Here is a 17,855-nt window from a genome sequence, read left to right as displayed (position 1 = left end):
TTCTGTAACCAATAGCAACATCCCTGACCTACTTACTTGATAATAAATGTCCTAGGAGCATCCTTCTCAAGATGGAGTTCTTGTCAATGGGTGGTATGAATGATGGGTGTGAGTCACTTTGTCTAGATTTGAATATATTTTAATAGCTAGTGCATGAATAAAAGTAGGAAAAAGGGTGAAGGGAGCACAGCATACCTGTAGATTTACATCAAAGCACAGTCCTTCTGCCTAATCCTCTAGATTTCTGGGTCCTTCTCTCACAGGGCTTTACTGGCTGGATACATAACTTGAAAAATGCCTCTTAATGTTCAAGACAGGACAGCAACAGGTAGGTTCCTGTGTGATTTCCCCTAACTCACTCAGTCTCTCACCACCTCTATGTGGGGGACAACTGCAGCTCTGTTTCCTCAAGGCCTATAGCACTCCATGGCAGCCAGTATTTTAGGGATACTTCCCAGAAGGGGGGATTTCCTTGAACTTCGCATACCACTAGGCCCTCAGGCCTAGGACCTAGATTGGTGATTACAGATGCATTCTCTCAGGGTGAAGAGAATATGCCAGGAAGTGCCTCAGATATCTAATAGCTCTCCCATCATGTACAACAGGCTCCCCAAGCTTGCTGCTTGACCAGGTTTTAAACATCCTTAATATCAAGTGCTGGAGCACACTCAATACAGCAGGTGACAGAGAATAACCACTCAACACTTCAAGAACACAAGCCAGAACACAGCTGACTAACCTCACACCATAAGATTACAAACACAGGAGAAGAATTTGGAAAAATACTACATCCCTACACCTATGCTGCGAAGATGAAGACACCCAGTGTGATTAGGTAATTTAGCAAAACAAAACTGGCCAAGGCTGACACCACTTCAAACAGTGCACAAAAATACTGTGTGTTGTCAGCCCGCAACAGGACGGAGGAGCTAACTGCATTTCTGGCAGATCAGCAGGAATTTTTCTGTACTTGCAGGGTCTTTAAAAGTGATAAGACATCGTAAATGTTTACTGCAGATATATTCTGCATTATTTTATTTTTCTTTGACACGCTTTAACTTGAACAGAGAAAGTGTCACTCCTTAACCTTTGCTTTCTGGAAGAATCACAACCTTTGCTGTTTGGAATCACAAAAGTGGCTGGACAGAATTACAAATCTTTTGGCAGTTATGACACTGCACATATATGTACAGTAGGGGGAATTTATGATAGCAATTGCGAGTGTTTGAACTTGCACAGAATATGTTTGACGCACTTTGCTCCAGATTTACGATACTAGTGTAATGTTGTTCATAAATAAGGTTAAATAGACTCCAGGAAAGAAGACTTGTAACTCCAGGCAAAAAGCTTAACTGTCGTTTCTTGAAGAAGTGGTCATGGGGACTTCTTAAGTTGTGATTGTTTTGTTAGGATGCTCCAGTTACAGAACAAGTGCAGATGAAAACAGGTGCAAAACACGTGCAGGTGGAAAAGTAATGCAAGCTCAGGTCAAAACAGGGGCACATGTTGAAAGACAGATTTGCACATAAAATAAATTATCTAAGAGGGTAAAACTGTCACAATTGCTTTGATAAATTCCCCCCAGTACGTCAACTTTAAATTTAGCTGTTTGGTTAGAGTTTAGCTTTAAAGCAAACCTGTCATATAACTAAACCTGCCATTAAACACTGACTCTGTAAAGAAGACGGTGAATACTTACCTCCCCTGCTGCCCATACCACCTTTCCAGTGCAGAGAATTTCCCAGCAGAAGTTTCTTCAGAAAGCAAAACTTTCAGTAGTATTGATGTCCTGTGTTCCCCGCACTGCTCAGTGGTTCCTCCTACCGACCTTCAAGTCACTATCTTGTTATATAGGGAGGAAACAGTGCACAAATCAAACTTTCTGAGATAAGAAAGAGGGACACCATTAAGCACAAAGTATACTGACAAAGGACAAACCCCTTCAGTGCCCACACACACAAGGGCTGTTTTTTTCACTACAGCATTTCTTTACAAATATTTTTGAAAATCACATATGCAATCATTTAAAGGGTCGACAAAAGGTTTAGAGGCTGACTTTAAACTATGCTGCTGTTCACACAGCACCATTGCCACTTGATGGCACTGAAGAGCATAGGAAGTTATTAATCAGCTCCTTAGTGTAGTATAAGTATATTGGTAATTATTTATAGAAGTCTGTATATATCAGAACAAACAGAGGGACAAACGGAGAAGGAAAGGGGGGGACAGAGGGATTTGGTTTCAAAAGCGGGACAGTCCTTCCAAATGAGGGACAGTTGGGAGCGATGCCAGTGAACATGGTAATCTCTATGCCTTGTATATGTCCCTAATCTTTCACAAGAGAGATCTTTCCTATTAGTCAGGTTGTTGGAATGTGCCAAAGAGCTGCAATCAGTGTATCTCTGGAGTGCAGATGTTGGTTTTGCAAGCAATAACAAAAGGTAGAGGGACATCAATACCAGACCAGTCTTTAAAAATAGAATGCAATATGCTGGACCATATAGTATTTTTCAATGTAATTGGCCAATGTGGATTTAGGAATAATCAACTATAAAGGTTAGGAAATGTAAAATATTGAATATTGTAACTGTTCCTATCTGAAATTTATAAAGGGAATACAAAGAGATTCCAGCTTTGTCTTTTAAACACATTATATTAGAAGAAAAACGTTTTAAACATATGTGCCTCATTCATTTTACACCTGCATCTAATTATTTATAATGTGAGCAATATTAGAATATGATTTAGCAGAACTCTGTACCTTTGACAGTCATTATTTAGATCATTGTAAAGGAAAGGTATGTTTTTTAAGATCTTTACTTGTATGGTCTTTGAGCCTTCTTACTTGGCTATCTTTTGGCCATCTTGGCTTGTGTTTTTGCTGTTGTGTGTGGTTCTTAGCCAAGCTTTTGATCTCCTACGATCCCGGTGAAGGGAGTAAGACATAAAACCTTTGTTTTTTACAATACAACTTCCAAAGACTCGGCTGGAGGGGAGAGGTCACAACCTTGCTTATAATCTATCTACACATGTTTCCATTACTGTACACTGCGTATGTGTGAAACTGGGCTCATTCTTAAACTCTTTTAGAGAGGGGTTTAAATTGCTAGACTTGAGCTTAAGCTACGGTATGGATGTAAAAAAAATATCTACTAGGCTGTTGTTGCTACTCTGATTAGCTAATAGATTAAAATATGATCACACAATACACTGTTTGAATATTCACTTCACAAATCCAATCATGTGCAGATGAAAAAAGTAAACAGGGATTTGTTTTCACATGATTGGATAATCGAAGTGAATCTTCAGTGAATCTATTCACTCAATAATAAAAAATTAACATTCACTGTTATCTGTAGTATCATTCTATGTCTGGGCAACACCTTTTGGCTATGTTGGCTTCATGTATATTATAAATAAATATTGTTAATTTTGAAGTAGTTTTCATTTCCATTTAGTTAAGTAAACATAAATTCTTCATATTTATAACTTGCAGCCAGGGGGCGTTGAGTCTACTTTCTGCCATTACGGCTGAGTCATTTACTAATATGCCGTGAATAGCCTTTAATCTGATTTTCTGGTATTCAGGTCTGGTTACATCATATAAACAAGTAATAAAGTCAGAGGAGGGACAAGCCACCTTCTATGTTGTTGCTCATGCTGCCCCCTATGGGATTTAATTCAGACACAGGCACTTAAGAAGTGATCACGCAGTGTAAGGCTTTCTTGTTTGAAAGTTCTGCAGACACAATTCTCAGTTAGATCAGTCAGGATCTGGAACTCGCTGCCACATGCTGTGATTTCAGCTAAGAGTGTGGAATCATTCAAGAGGCGATTGGACGATTTCCTCAGGAACTGTAATATACAGGGGTACAAGTACTCTTAAGAATGAGATCAAACAGGGACCTATATATACATACGCACACATCAGTGGGACCATACACTTACACACAATAGGTTGGACTTGATGGACATGTGTCTTTATTCAACCTCAATTACTATGTAACTATGTAACAATGCCATGGAACTACAACATATGAAATGCTAATTTGTGAAAATAAGATTTTATAAAATAAATGAAAAAAATGATATAGAAGATCAGTCTATAAATCTCTCCTTGATGCAGTTTGAAGGGGAGATACCAGGCAGCTTTTGATAAAAAAAAATCTAAATTAGAGTGTATTGTTTTACAGAAAATGCCATGAATAATAACATTGCTCCAAAATCATTATGCTTTCCTGTATGTTCAATTATTTTATAAGGCACAGAATTGTGAACTATATTTGTTCTGTCTCAGCTGCCGCTTTAAGCAATCAACATTCCTGCTTAGCTCTCAATCTTTCTTGACAGTATGGCCACTTGCTGACTCAGTAGAATCCACAGACAGCTTAAAGGATAGGTACACCTAACCTTTCGGCCTCTTTAAAATGACCTCATCAATCCCTCCCTCCCCTGCATAGATGCATGCTTACTGAGTTCCAGCCTTTGCTGTTTGTTGACATCCTGTGAAGAATGTCTCCTTCTCCTGCCTGTGCCTGCGCAGTACATCCACCCTCTATATTGTCTCCTAGCCAAGAGACAGAAGTAGACGAGCCTCATAGAAGTCAATGGGGATGTACTGCACGGACGCGGACAGGAGAGATAGATGTTCATAGCAGTGTCACAAGAAGTTATCAGCTCCCAAGATTTCTTGCAGGATCAACAGGTATTTGCATTTGCAAGAACAAAAGGCTTTCAATGGTATATTTAACAGACTGAAAGGGAACAAATAGGAGAAGTTATTTGCTAGTGTTTTACATACACTTTAATGCAGCTAAATAATGCACATTAACCTGCATAGGGTAAGGCAACAAAGCTGTACTGCTAAAAGTCTAATTGATAGGGGCAACACAACTGATTCTTTAACTTCATCATTGCTAAAAGCAAAGTTGTATTAACAGTTTTTAGTATTATATGCAGTAAAGACAGTTATCAAATTTATACAAAAAATACTATGTGATTGCTGCACTACTATTACCAGGCTCCTGCAATTAAAATGTAAATATATTTTGCAGCTGTCTGCGAAAATGCTTGCCAGAACGGAGGTCGTTGTATTGGACCTAATCGGTGTGCCTGTGTGTATGGATTTACTGGGCCTCAATGTGAGAGAGGTAAGCTATGGCCTGCCTGTTATTATTAAACAAAGTGTATTGTTTGTTTCAATTGTTTTATTGTAAATTTGTATATGTAGACTTAAGAATGTGTACCTAGTGTAACGAGATGTAGAGGTAAATTAAAAGGTGCTTGGCACAACAAAGTGCACAGACAAGTGCATTGTTTGTAAATGATGGTTGTTTATGCTGATATACAACATGGGGCAATGGCATCATAGCTACTGTTCATACCATTGGGAAAGTCGACAGTTGTACTGTATTTATGATTTATTAACAAATACGATAAGAAAAGAAGACACCGGGCGCCTGACCTGGTGCAATAATGCTTTTATTAAAGGAGAACTATGAGGCGAGTGCTTTTCACTCACCTCATAGTTCTAGCCGACCTGTGACTGTCACAGGTCGGCTCAGTAGAACGGGAGGTGAGCAAACACATACAAGGTTCGCTCACCTCTCGATCCTGTCACGGCTCTCTGCCGTGACAGTGGGAGGGGCTGGATTCCCCTCTCCCCGCTCCGATCTGCCAGCGCTGACTGGCTCTGCCTATCTAGAGGCAGAGCCAGCTGTCACTCACGCAGCTGGGCGGATCCCGTCGTCTAAGTCGGGATCCGCTCCGGCTGCGGCATCTCAGTATACCACGAGCTGTAGCTCGCGGTATACTGAGCTTAGGGTAACGGGAGGACGCTAGTTTGTGTCCTCCCGTTACCCTAAGGAGAACTATGGGGAAAAACACTGACCCCATAGTTCTCCTTTAAGGAAAATATTCTAAATCTTATTATACTCACAAACGAAGCAACTCTTTGGGCCACAGGAGGGTTTCTTTAGTTGTGCAATTGGCGCTGGTCGTGCCATTTTGTGGCTAACAAATAAGATAAACATGCAATGTAATGGAATAGAATTGAATGCTGTCGCCATGGAAAATACTGCTGGAGGTATACATGAAGATACATGAAGATCATCACAAAAGTAGCTTGTTGGAACAAGACATTTTTAAAGTCAAATTACAGAGCTTTATGAACACCAGGCCCAAACAAAAACAACTCATTAAAGAACAGGGACATAAATGGAACCAGGTCAGATGTGCAGATTTTGATATTAGATGAGAGTCTCATCTGTCTATAGATTTTATGGAATAAATCAGCAATCCAATCATCATGGATTAGGATTTCTATATACTAGATATCTGTGCTCTAAGCAGATTTAAAAAAAGGTACAGAGTACAGTATATACTTCTCAGTTTGACAGTTATACAGGTATACAGCAAAGCATCAAAGCATTTAAAGTGGAGAGCACATCAAATTAAAAGCAGTGGGCTACCCCCGCACTGCAAGGGTTAACTGTTCATTTTGGTCCAGGGTGAAAAATAACAAATCACCCGATCTTCTGAGCAGGCCAGCTGTGACAGCGCTCCCTGCAGACTGTCTCCTCCTATGCTGCGCAAATGAATGTCCCTCGACGCCCTCATGTCTTATACACTGCGTATAGAATGGTATGTGTTACAGGACCTTAGACCGCTACAGCAGAGGAAAAGATAGCCTGCAGGGACTGGTCTAAAAGCAAGCCATCTCATATGGATTGGGTGAGTATAACTTTTTTATTTTCCTCCCTAGACACAAACAAGCACTTAACCCTTGAAGTGCTGGGGTAGCACCACTGCAAGGGTTAAAAATAATTTTCCCCAGAGTTCTTCTTAAACCAGATAAAGAGGAGGCACATATGACAGAGATAAATAGCTGCAGCAGCTATCTTGAACCCATCGTCATTTCCGGTTTGAATGACCTCCATCACTCATTAATTTCTTCTCCCCATATCCAACATTCACCCCCAATTTCTAGCATCATTGTGTTCTCCCTCTCACAGCTATAAGCTTTCCCTGCCATCAAACAAATTTGTCCCCAAGCCTTATCTCTGGCATCCCTCTAGATCTGCCTGCAACCTGTCAACCAATCAGCTAAAGTCTGCAGAACTCAATGGTCAGCAGGGAGAAGCAGGCACATTTAAAGTGATCCCTGTGATGAGTTCTTGCCAATAATTATTTTGAAAACAATCACAGGCAGAAAGCTCTGACATTTACAGGAGCTTCATGGCCCTTCCCATCAAATGCCGAGCAGAAAACAGCAGATAGACTTAAGGGTCTATTCACAAAGCTGCCGAAGGATCTAGCTGTAGCTTCGACCGATCCTTCCGCTAGCTTCGGCCCCTGGACCCCTTCAGTTCAGTAGAACCGAAGGGGTGCTGTACGGGCTATTCAGTATAGCACATACAGCTCCCGAGCGTGGCCGAGCGGCTCAGTCGGGCCGAACGCATATGTCTCAGCTCGGCTGAGCCGCGCTGAAAGCCGAAGCTGGCCGAGCGCTGAAAGCTTCTGACAGCTGGGCGGAGCCGGGCCGTGATCTTACGGCTGGCTCCGGCCACTTGCCTGAGAGATCAGCGTCCCTGGTTACCTGCTAGCCAGGGACACTGATCTCCAAACAGCAAACTCTCCCTGGCGCTCCGGGGGTCTCCCGCTCCCGGCCGCCAAGGTGAGAAACACTGCTGTTTCTTTTTTTTTGCAATAGCCAATAGAAAACTAGCATTGTACCCGCCCCCTCTGCTGCAGTTCTCCATCAGGTCCATCAGCAGAGGGCGGGTACAATGCTAGTTTACTATTGGCTATTGCAAATTGAAATAGCCAATAGGAATCTAGCAATGCATTCCAATGGGTAAAATGTTTTGTTTTTTCTATTCTGACACGGCTCTGTGTCAGAATAAAGAAAAGAAAAAGCAGTGTTTCTCTCCTTGGCGGCTGGGAGCGGGAGGCTCCCAGAGCACCCGGGAGAGTTTTTTTTTTGACGGCAGCAGAACCGTCGGACAATAGAAAACTGTTGGGCGGAGCTAGCTGTCACTGCTAGCTCTGCACAATTGTTTTCTATTTCCTTTTTTTAAACTTTTTTTACTACTTTCCTGTTCTGCTCGGTCCCTCTGAGGGACCGAGCAGAACAGCCAAGCCGAATGCCGCTCAGCTGCTGTTCGGCATCTATAAGAATAGGTCGAATAGCAGTGAGTAGCCTGACGGAGGTTTGGCTCAGCCGATCCAAATGTTGGATCGGCTGAGTCAAACTCCTTCTGCACTTCGGGTCAGCTGAACATGCTGAGCATGTTCGGCCGACCCAAAGCCATGCGAAGCAAGCCGAGGTACGGCTGATTTCAGCCGTACCAGCCTGAAGTGAATAGCCGAACAGTGTTCGGCTCACTTCACTTCAGGTCCGTCATTCACTCGGCTGCCTATGGCAGCTTAGTGAATAGACCCCTTAGTGATCACATCAGGTATAGGATTTTTTAAGAAACAAAATGTTTTGGTGGAAATATTTGAATTGCTTGTTTATCAAGGGGGAAAAAAGGGAAGGTATCAAACACTAGACTTCAGACTTTAACTGAACATTACTTTTACTTTCTAAGAAACACTGCAATGAAAATACAGCCATTTTATGTAATCCACAAATGATAGGAATAGGTTTGTTGTTGTTCATGCTAGCAATGGATAAGTCTTTGTGAGTTTGCATTTTAATTTTCACTGAGAGATACTGCAAACTCATTCTCTACTGACTACTATGTCATTATAGGTGTCAGTGAAATAGCAAGTTAAAGTGGACCTTTATCCATATCTTTAAAATAATATCAATTGCACATTTAGAAATGTTTAGTAATGACATTCTCCAATCACATACTTCTAGATAATTCAGGCTTTGTATTCTTTGCATACCTTATTTCTCTTTTCTTTCCCAGTCTTCTGACAGTGGCCGTGTTTACTAAGGGCAGATTACTAGCTCTCCTATTACTTCCTGGATTTCTGGCACATGTAAATAGACATGTGACTAGGACATGTGACAATGCAGATCATCTCAGGGGAGGGAAAATGCCTTTCCCTGGGATCTCGTGAGATTACAGATGAGATTTCCCAGCAATGCTCTGCTGATGACAAGGCAATCCCAGTGTGCTTTGCTTTAGCAAACTGAAGTAATTTGTACTTTGAAAGCAGGAAAAGAAAGTTTTGCAAGTGTTAGTATTTCAAAATAACAGCAATTTGCACCTGACATGTCTATGTTAGTATTAATCATCATACATAGAGGGATGCATTGGTAGAATTTGATCTTTGAGAGTAAAGCTCCGCTTTAAGATACAATTTGACTCATATTTGTTGATGAACAGTGGCAAATTAATAACGAAAATATTAGTGCTGTGGTCCATCAGCTGTCTTTTTACAGGGAAAAGGAGCTTGAATGTAGGAGCTTTATTAAAGCCAACAAGGACAAGCAGGAAACTTTCCCTAATCTGTTTCCAAATTGCCCCTATTCAAGTCAGAGTGGTCAATCATCCTGGCCAAGTCAGGACACTTTATTATCAGCTAACAGTGCTAGTAAATGGTGTTTACCTGAGTAGAGATGAGGTGTTAAACTGCCGGTAGAGTAGATAAAGGAATCGTCTTTTTCTTAATATAAGGATATACAGTTTGAATACTGAATTATTAAAGGAGAACTATGAGGTGAGTGCTTTTCACTCACCTCATAGTTCTAGCCGACCTGTGACAATGAGACTGTCACAGGTCGGCTCAGTAGATCGGGAGGTAAGCGAACATATACCTGGTTCGCTCGCCTCTCGATCCTGTCATGGCTCTCTGCAGTGACAGGGGGAGGGGCTGGATTCCCCTCTCCCCGCTCCGATCTGCCAGTGCTGACTGGCGGAACGGATGGGGGAGGGGGCGGGTACAGCTGGCTCTGCCTCTAGATAGGCAGAGCCAGCTGTCACTCACACAGCTGGGCGGATCCTGTCATCTAAGTCGGGATCCGCTCACACAGCTGCGGCGTCTCAGTATAAGTATACCGCGAGCTGTAGCTCGCGGTATACTGAGCTTAGGGTAACAGGAGGACGCTAGTTTGTGTCCTGCCGTTACCCTAAGGAGAACTATGGGGAAAAACACTGACCCCATAGTTCTCCTTTAACTGTGTTTATATTGCAGATCACTGTGTGGCTTTAGTATAAAATGTAGTTTCCATTCTTCTATTCACGTGCGATCCCAAAACTGCCTCAGACAAAGGGGTCTATTCACTAAGCTGCCGAAGAATCTAGCCGTAGCTTCGGCCGATCCTTCGGCTAGCTTCGGCTCCAGGACCCCTTCGGTTCAGTAGAACCGAAGGGGTGCTGTACGGGCTACTCACTATAGCCTGTGCAGCTCCCGAACGTGGCCAAGCGGCTTAGCCGAGCAGAACGCATATGCCTCGGCTCGGCCGGCCGACAGCCTGCTTCTGACAGGTGGGCGGAGCTAGCCGTGATCTTACGGCTGGCTCCGGCCACTTGCATAGAGATCAGCGTCCCTGGTTACCTGCTAACCAGGGACACTGATCTCCAAACAGCAAACTCTCCCTGGCGCTCCGGGAGTCCCCCGCTCCCGGCCGCCAAGGAGAGAAACACTGCTGTTTCTTTTTTTTTTATTCTGACACGGAGCCGTGTCAGAATAGAAAAAAAAATGTTTGCCCATTGGAATGCATTGCTAGATTCTTATTGGTTATTTCAATTTGCAATAGCCAATAGTAAACTAGCATTGTACCCGCCCTCTGCTGCAGTTCTCCATCGGGTTCATCAGCAGAGGGCGGGTACAATGCTAGTTTACTATTGGCTATTGCAAATTGAAATAGCCAATAGGAATCTAGCAATGCATTCCAATGGGCAAAAAATATACATTTTTTTTCTATTCTGGCTCCATGTCAGAATAAAGAAAAAAAAAGAAAAATCAGTGTTTCTCTCCTGGGCGGCCGGGAGCGGGAGGCTCCCAGAGCGCCCGGGAGAGGTTGTTTTTTTTTTACGGCAGCAGAGCCACCGGACAATAGAAAACTATTGGGCGGAGCTAGCTGTCACTGCTAGCTCCGCACAATCATTTTCTATTTACTTTTTTAAAAACTTTAAAAACTATTTTTCTTTTCTGCGCGGTCCCACTGAGGGACCGAGCAGAACAGCCGAGCCGATTGCCGCTCAGCGGCATTCGGCTATTCACTCACTGCTGTTCGGCATCTATTAGAATAGGCCGAACAGTGGTGAGTAGCCTGCCAGAGGTTCGGCTCAGCCGATCCAGATGTTGGATCGGCTGAGTCAAACTCCTTCTGCACTTCGGGTCGGCCGAACATGCTGAGCATGAAGTGAATAGCCGAACAGTGTTCGGCTCACTTCACTTCAGGTCGGTCATTCACTCGGCTGCATTACATTGTGCATTATCTATTTTAATCAAGCATTTTTTCACATAAACATTAGGAGTCCTTCCATTTCCCATTAATTTCTACTTAGCAGAGCTCGGTTTTCAACTCCTCTCTTGGATTGTGAAATTGTGTAATCTACAGCTATTTAACAGAGGCATTTCTCCTAATTTTGAACACATGTAATTCCCCTTCAGAAGGCCTCTTCTGCGTAGCTGTATGATAAATCCTGACTAGTTGTTCAGCTATCTGAAGTCCTCCCAGACTAATTTCCGGGCTGGAGACAGAAGGCTGAGCAGCAACTAATGACTAGCCAGATTACAGAAGCTTGCAGTCTTGCTTCTGTGTAATGTGAAAACAGGCTATGATTTTCATCTAGTATTGCTTCCAATAGCACACATAGCACACATAATCACTGTTTGTGCAGAATGTTAAAGCACTTGCAAAGGTCAACATTTAATTTGACTAAAAACCACAGCTAAGCACATCAATGTATAATAATTTCAAATAAATATTTCCTTCAGTATATTAAGTGTAATAAATCCCCCCATATTATCATGCCCAAGTGGCATATGTTATGTTTGTTATTCATTGTAAATTGGGATGTAAAGCTTTTACTGCAATTGTTAGATTTTATTGATGTGCTTTATGTCAAATTATTATGAGAAAAATAGTCATCAGTGATTGTTTTTATATGGATTGTATGCCATCATATTCTTATGATAAGTACTAGTGACAGGTCAGGTCATTAATCTTGTTGCATTGTGCGTAAACCCTCCATTTCCCCCACACTGCAAGGCAATCTAAATGTGTCTGTGGTCTAAGATACTAAGATCACGGCTGGCTCCGCACAGCTGTCAGAAGCAGGCTTTCGGCCGGCCAGCTTTGGCTTTCAGCGCGGCTCAGCCGAGCCGTGGCATATGCGTTCGGCTCGACTGAGGCGCTCGGCCAAGTTCTATAGGGCTATAGTGAATAGCCCGTACAGCAGCCCTTCGCTTCTACTGAACCGAAGGGGTCCTGGGGCCGAAGCTAGCCGAAGGATCGGCCGAAGCTACGGCTAGATCCTTCAGCTGCTTCGTGAATAGACCCCATTGTCTCATATATTTCATATAAAATCTGACGAAAACTCATATTCAGTCCCTTTGTACCTAACCTGCTGTGAGCAATGCAAACAGCCATTGACTGTAATCCAAGAAATATGGCTTCCAACAAATAGTTAATGCATCTCATATACTCATCGTATTTCAGGGGATCCTTGCTAGTCCAGAACTGAAGTGAATTGGGGAGTTAGCATGGTATATGCAGTCCACACCTGGCCGGTTTGACTGATTCTGGTAAATACCTCACGGTTCCTAACACTGTGAGGGTTATTCACAAAGCTGTCGAAGGCAGCAGAGTGAATAACTGACCTGAAGTGAAGTGAGCAGAACGGCTATTCACTTCAGGCTTGTACGGCTAATTTCAGCAGTACAACGGCTGAAATCAGCCGTACATCGGCTTGCCTCACCTGGCTTTGGTTCGGTGCACAGCATGTTCGGCTGAGCAGTGCAGAAGGAGTTCGACTCAGCTGATCCAACATCTGAATCGGCTGAGCCGAACCTCCGGCGGGCTACTCACTGCCATTCGGCCTATTCTCATTGGGGCCGAACGGCAGTCAGTGAATAGCCGAATGCCCCCCGAGCAGAATAGCAAATCAGTGCAAAGAGTCGAAAAAAAAAAAAGAAAAGAAAAAAAATGTTTAAAAAGGTAAATAAATTATACATTTTATAAAATAAATACAGATTTCCCCCCAAAAAAGACAAAAATAAAGATTTTAAAAAAAGCAACAAAATAAAGATCATTGAATAAAGAAAAAAAATTAAAGAAAAGAAAGAAACAATTAGCTCGGCCAAACTGTTTCCAATTGGCCGGGACCTGCTGGGCCAATGAATAACAACTTGGCGGAGCCGGTTGGGATCTCACGGCTGGCTCCGCCCAGTTGCAATGACAGATCTGTCAGTGGCGAGGCCAGTGGCCGGCCGTTCGGCCCGCTTCGGTTCACTCCTCGGCTCAGTGGAGCCGAAGCATATACCTTCAGGTCAACTGAGCCGCTCGGCCAACTTCGAGAGCTGTACGGGCTATAATGAATAGCCCATACAGCAGCCCTTCGGTTCTACTGAACTGAAGGGCACCGGTGACCGAAGCTAGCCAACGGATCAGCCGAAGCTACGGCTGATCCTTTGGCTAGCTTTGGCTGGCTTTGTGAATAATACACTGTGTTTTTTGTAGAAGTGAGAAGATGCATCTGTATTGGCATGTACCTAATTTGAAGTCTTTTTGTATGGTTTGAGTCTCTTATATCTGCAACAATCTAATTCAATGACACAATTATCAGTATTATATTGATGGTGCAGAGACAGTTCACTCCATATATGGTATACATCTTGAGAAACGTTTTAATACCACTTGTGAGTTAATAAATAGTTTTTGCCATTTGTACATAATGGGGCAGGCCCATGGAGCAGTGGCAGTAAAAATATGATTTATGTAAAGGTTTTTGGTGGTTAAGACAACAGAGGATAATACATCTAACATTATTGTGAAGATTGATGTTTTCCAGTGCACAACTGACTTTGCTTCTATCTAGTAACAGAGTGAATGAAACTGTAGACCACATGTGGCAAGTCTCATTATTTCTAAAATGAGAAAACTCTATCCCGCCAAATGGGCAATGACTCTGCAAATGCAATGATATGTGTTCCCTTTCCCAGAAACAGACATGAAACTTTACAGTAATGAGACCTATACTTCAATAATTGCCTCCAGGTATCCAAGAACAAAGAACCCATAGACAAAACTGCAATATCAGACTTATTGGCATACCCATTAACTTATGACATCTTAGCTGCTTGGTGTCCAATATGTAGCTCAGCAAGACTACAGTAGGGCATAATCCTTTTAAAAATTTAATTTCAAAGTCTTTACAATGCATTACAGTTTAATATGCCACTGTGACACATCTGTTAATAGGTAGAATGTCCGAGTGTAGGGGTAAAACATCTAACAAAGTCAGGAGAAAAATGGCAGCCTGGAGCTTAGCTTAGCTTAATAGACCAATGTCTGTAAGAAATAAGTCAAGGCAACTGGACTGTATTTTTGTTGAAGACTTTTCACTGGTATGTTTCATCCCATATGTAGCTGGGGTGTCTGAGAAACTCAGAAGGGTTTTTAAAAAAACATCACATCCCTGTTTGCTTTAAACCTAGCAATACACTGAGGCAAGAACTGGTTCACCCAAAAGACCCAACGCCAAAACACAAGATGAACAACATTGTGTATGCAGTCCAGTGCACGGAGGAGTGTTCAGCATTGTATGTCAGTGAAACAAAACAGCAGCTACACCAGCGTATGGCACAGCATAGAAGAGCCAAACCCTCTGGTCAGGATTCGGCAGTTTACCTACACCAGGAAAAAGGTCACTCCTTTGAAGACAGTCGCATCCTAGACAGTGAGGAGGGCTGGTTTAAAAGAAGTGTAAGAGAGGTTGTTTATGTAAAAATTGGAAAAGCCAAGCTTGAATAGAGGTGGAGGGGGGTGGGTGGGGTGAGACGTCTATTGTCTGCCACATTCAATGCTGTTTTAACACGTGTCTGGGCAGGTTAATAACACCTTTTAGCTCCTATTATGCAAATCAACACCTGGTTGTGACTAACAGATTATATGGATTGGAGCAACATTCACCATATTTTGTACAAGTAATTCTGAATTGAGAAAGCTGGTTGGATGACCAGTGAAACGTCTTCATACTGGACACAAGGAACAAATAACTGTTCTTGCTTGCAGGTTCACTAAACTTGTAAAATAATTATATCTTGATCCAGATATCAGGAACAAACTTGATTGTAGAAGCAGAACAGAGTAGTTTGGAGCTCCAAAAACAAAGTAAGGTTCTTGTTTGTAAGGCCTGGTTAATTGACAGCTTTAAATAACAGGTTTAATCTATTTGACTTCCCTTTTAGAATGTTTCTTACACTCAGTAACTGGTATCCTTTCTCTAAATTGAAGGAACATTTCATCCATTCACCAACCAGGACTCTAGTTACATTCTATAGGAAGAAGAAAGGGGTCAAAATGCTTTAAGCACCCCTTACCAGGGGTACTTAAAGCTCCACTGTTAAGGGCTAGAGATTCAGCAGTGGCCAGTAGAGGCCTCAGTAGAGGTCATTCAGGTCCATTTCAGGTGCAGCCACCCAGTTCCTGAATCATTCTTCTCACACACATATGTACCTTCCTCTACCCCAGCAACCTCTTTAAATCACCTCCAACTTAAATATAAAAAGGAAGTTAACTAGGGAAAAATGTGTAGCTTGCAAATATATGTATAACATCTGTATGCTTCAGTAATTATCTGTAACATCTGTATGCTCCAGTACTACTTTTAATTAGGATGGCAAGCTAGTCTTTTTATTTTTTTATTTTAATGCTATTGTGGTTATCAGTGGTGTGGAACAGAGGAAACCACAGAAGAGCTCTTTGTCTTTTGTTTATGGGACCCAAAATGGAAGCAATTTTGATGCAGCTGCTTGAAAAGGAGCAAATTTGTAGCAATCCCCACGGTGTAGTGTTTGTGGTTTCACTTGGCAGCTGAACAATAATCAGTAGTAAATGTTGTGTTTTCTTGATCATGATGCAATAACTTGGTTATGTGTTCTCAGTAAACATTAAAGAACATGGACTCCAAGAGAAATTTAAGAGAAGCATCTTCTATGAAAGCAAACAAATGAGAGGCAGGAAATTCCCTCCTGTGTGGGTATTATTCAGGCATATTTATTACAAGGATTGGCATTAGTCCTAGTCGGAAAAAAGTAAAGTTTCCCCAAATGATTGCCCTACTTCCATTTACTGTGCATGAGGTACAAAATCTTTCAGGTTAATTGATTTTATATATGTTGCTGCTAAAGCACTAAACAAGAATTCCATCAAGAACAGAATAATTATACAACCCCAATTCCAAAAAAGTTGGGACGCTGTGAAAAAATCTACATAAAACCAAAATGTAATTATTTGCAAATCTCTCAAACTCATTTTATTTACAATAGAAAATAGAAAACATATTCAATGTTTAAACTGAGAAAAAAATAAGGCAATTTTGAAAATGATGGCAGAAACACGTCTCAAAAACGTTGAAACAGGGCAACTAAAAGCTGGCAAAGTGGTTCTAACAAGGAAGAGTTGGAAGAACATTTTGCAACTAATTGGGTTAATTGGCAATATGTCAGTAACATGATTGGGTATAAAATGAGCATCTTAGAGACTCAGAGTGTTTTAGAAGTATAGATGGGCAGAGGTTCACTAGTCTGTGTCTAAAAAAATTGTTTTTTAAACAATCAGATTTTATTAGGTTTTTTTCAGTACATGCAATACATGTTTCTAAAAATTGTCGAATAATGTCAGAATAATATTCCTCAACGTAAAATTGCAAAGACGTTAAAAATATATAATCATCTACAGTACATAATATCATCAAAAGATTCTGAGAATCTGGAGAAATCTCTGTGTGCAAAGGATAAGGTTAAAACACAATATTGGATGCTCGTGATCTTCGGCCCCTCAGGCACCATTGCGTTAAAAACAGACATAATCCTGTGATGGACATTACTGCATGGGCTCAGGAATACTTCCAAAAATCACTGTCTGTGAACAAAGTTTGCCGTGCATCACAAAAAATGAAAGTTAAAGCTCTATCATGTAAAGATGAAACCATATCTGAACATGATCCAGAAATGCTGCCGTCTTCTCTGGGCCAAAGCTCATTTAAATGGTCTGTTGTGCAAAGTAGAAAACTGTTCTGGGGTCTCTACGGACTAAAGAGGAGAGGGATCTTCCAGCTTATTATCAGAGCTCAGTTCAAAAGCCTGGATCTCTGGAGGTATGGGGGTGCATTAGTGTGTATGGAATGGGCAGCTTGCACATCTGGAAAGGCACCATCAATGCTGAAAGATATATCCAGGTTTTAGAGCAGCATATGCGCCTATCCAGACATCTTTTTCAGCGAAGGCCTTGCGTATTTCAGCAGGACAATGCTAAACCGCATACTGCATCTATGACAACAGCATGGCTTTGTAGTAGAAGAGTCCAGGTGCTTAACTGGCCTGCCTGCAGTCCAGACCTTTCACTAATTGAAAATATTTGGCACATCTTGAAACGAAAAATACGACAAAGAAGACCCAGGAAGCAAGAATGAGACAAGATTCCTCTCCCAAATTCCAGCAACTGGTCTCCTCAGTTCCCAGACATTTACAGAGTGTTGTTAAAAGAAGAGAGGATGTTACACTGTGGTAAACATGACCCTGTCCTAACTATTTTGAGACGTGTTCCTGCCATCAATTTCAAATTTACCTTATTCTTTTTTTCAAAATGGTAAATTTTCTATATATGTTTTCTATTTTCTATTGTATATAATAAATAAAATATGGGTTTAAAAAATATGGGTTTATAA

General features: G+C 41.7%; 1 protein-coding gene across 1 annotated transcript in view; it reads left to right on the top strand.

Moving 5' to 3' along the window:
* The window catches only part of FBN2 (fibrillin 2), a 197,951-nt gene that overhangs the window by 27,089 nt on the left and 153,007 nt on the right, over positions 1-17,855 (top strand). Inside the window, exon 5 of the mRNA XM_018567207.1 lies at positions 5,055-5,150. Within this exon, the coding sequence (XP_018422709.1) occupies positions 5,055-5,150 (96 nt within the window). The remainder of the gene's footprint in view (positions 1-5,054; positions 5,151-17,855) is intronic.

Source organism: Nanorana parkeri, unplaced genomic scaffold (assembly GCF_000935625.1).
Source record: "Nanorana parkeri isolate BGI_ZX_2015 unplaced genomic scaffold, ASM93562v1 scaffold1020, whole genome shotgun sequence".
Lineage (NCBI taxonomy): Eukaryota > Metazoa > Chordata > Amphibia > Anura > Dicroglossidae > Nanorana > Nanorana parkeri.
Note: the sequence above shows the minus strand (reverse complement) of the source record. Positions and strands in the feature narration are given on the sequence as shown.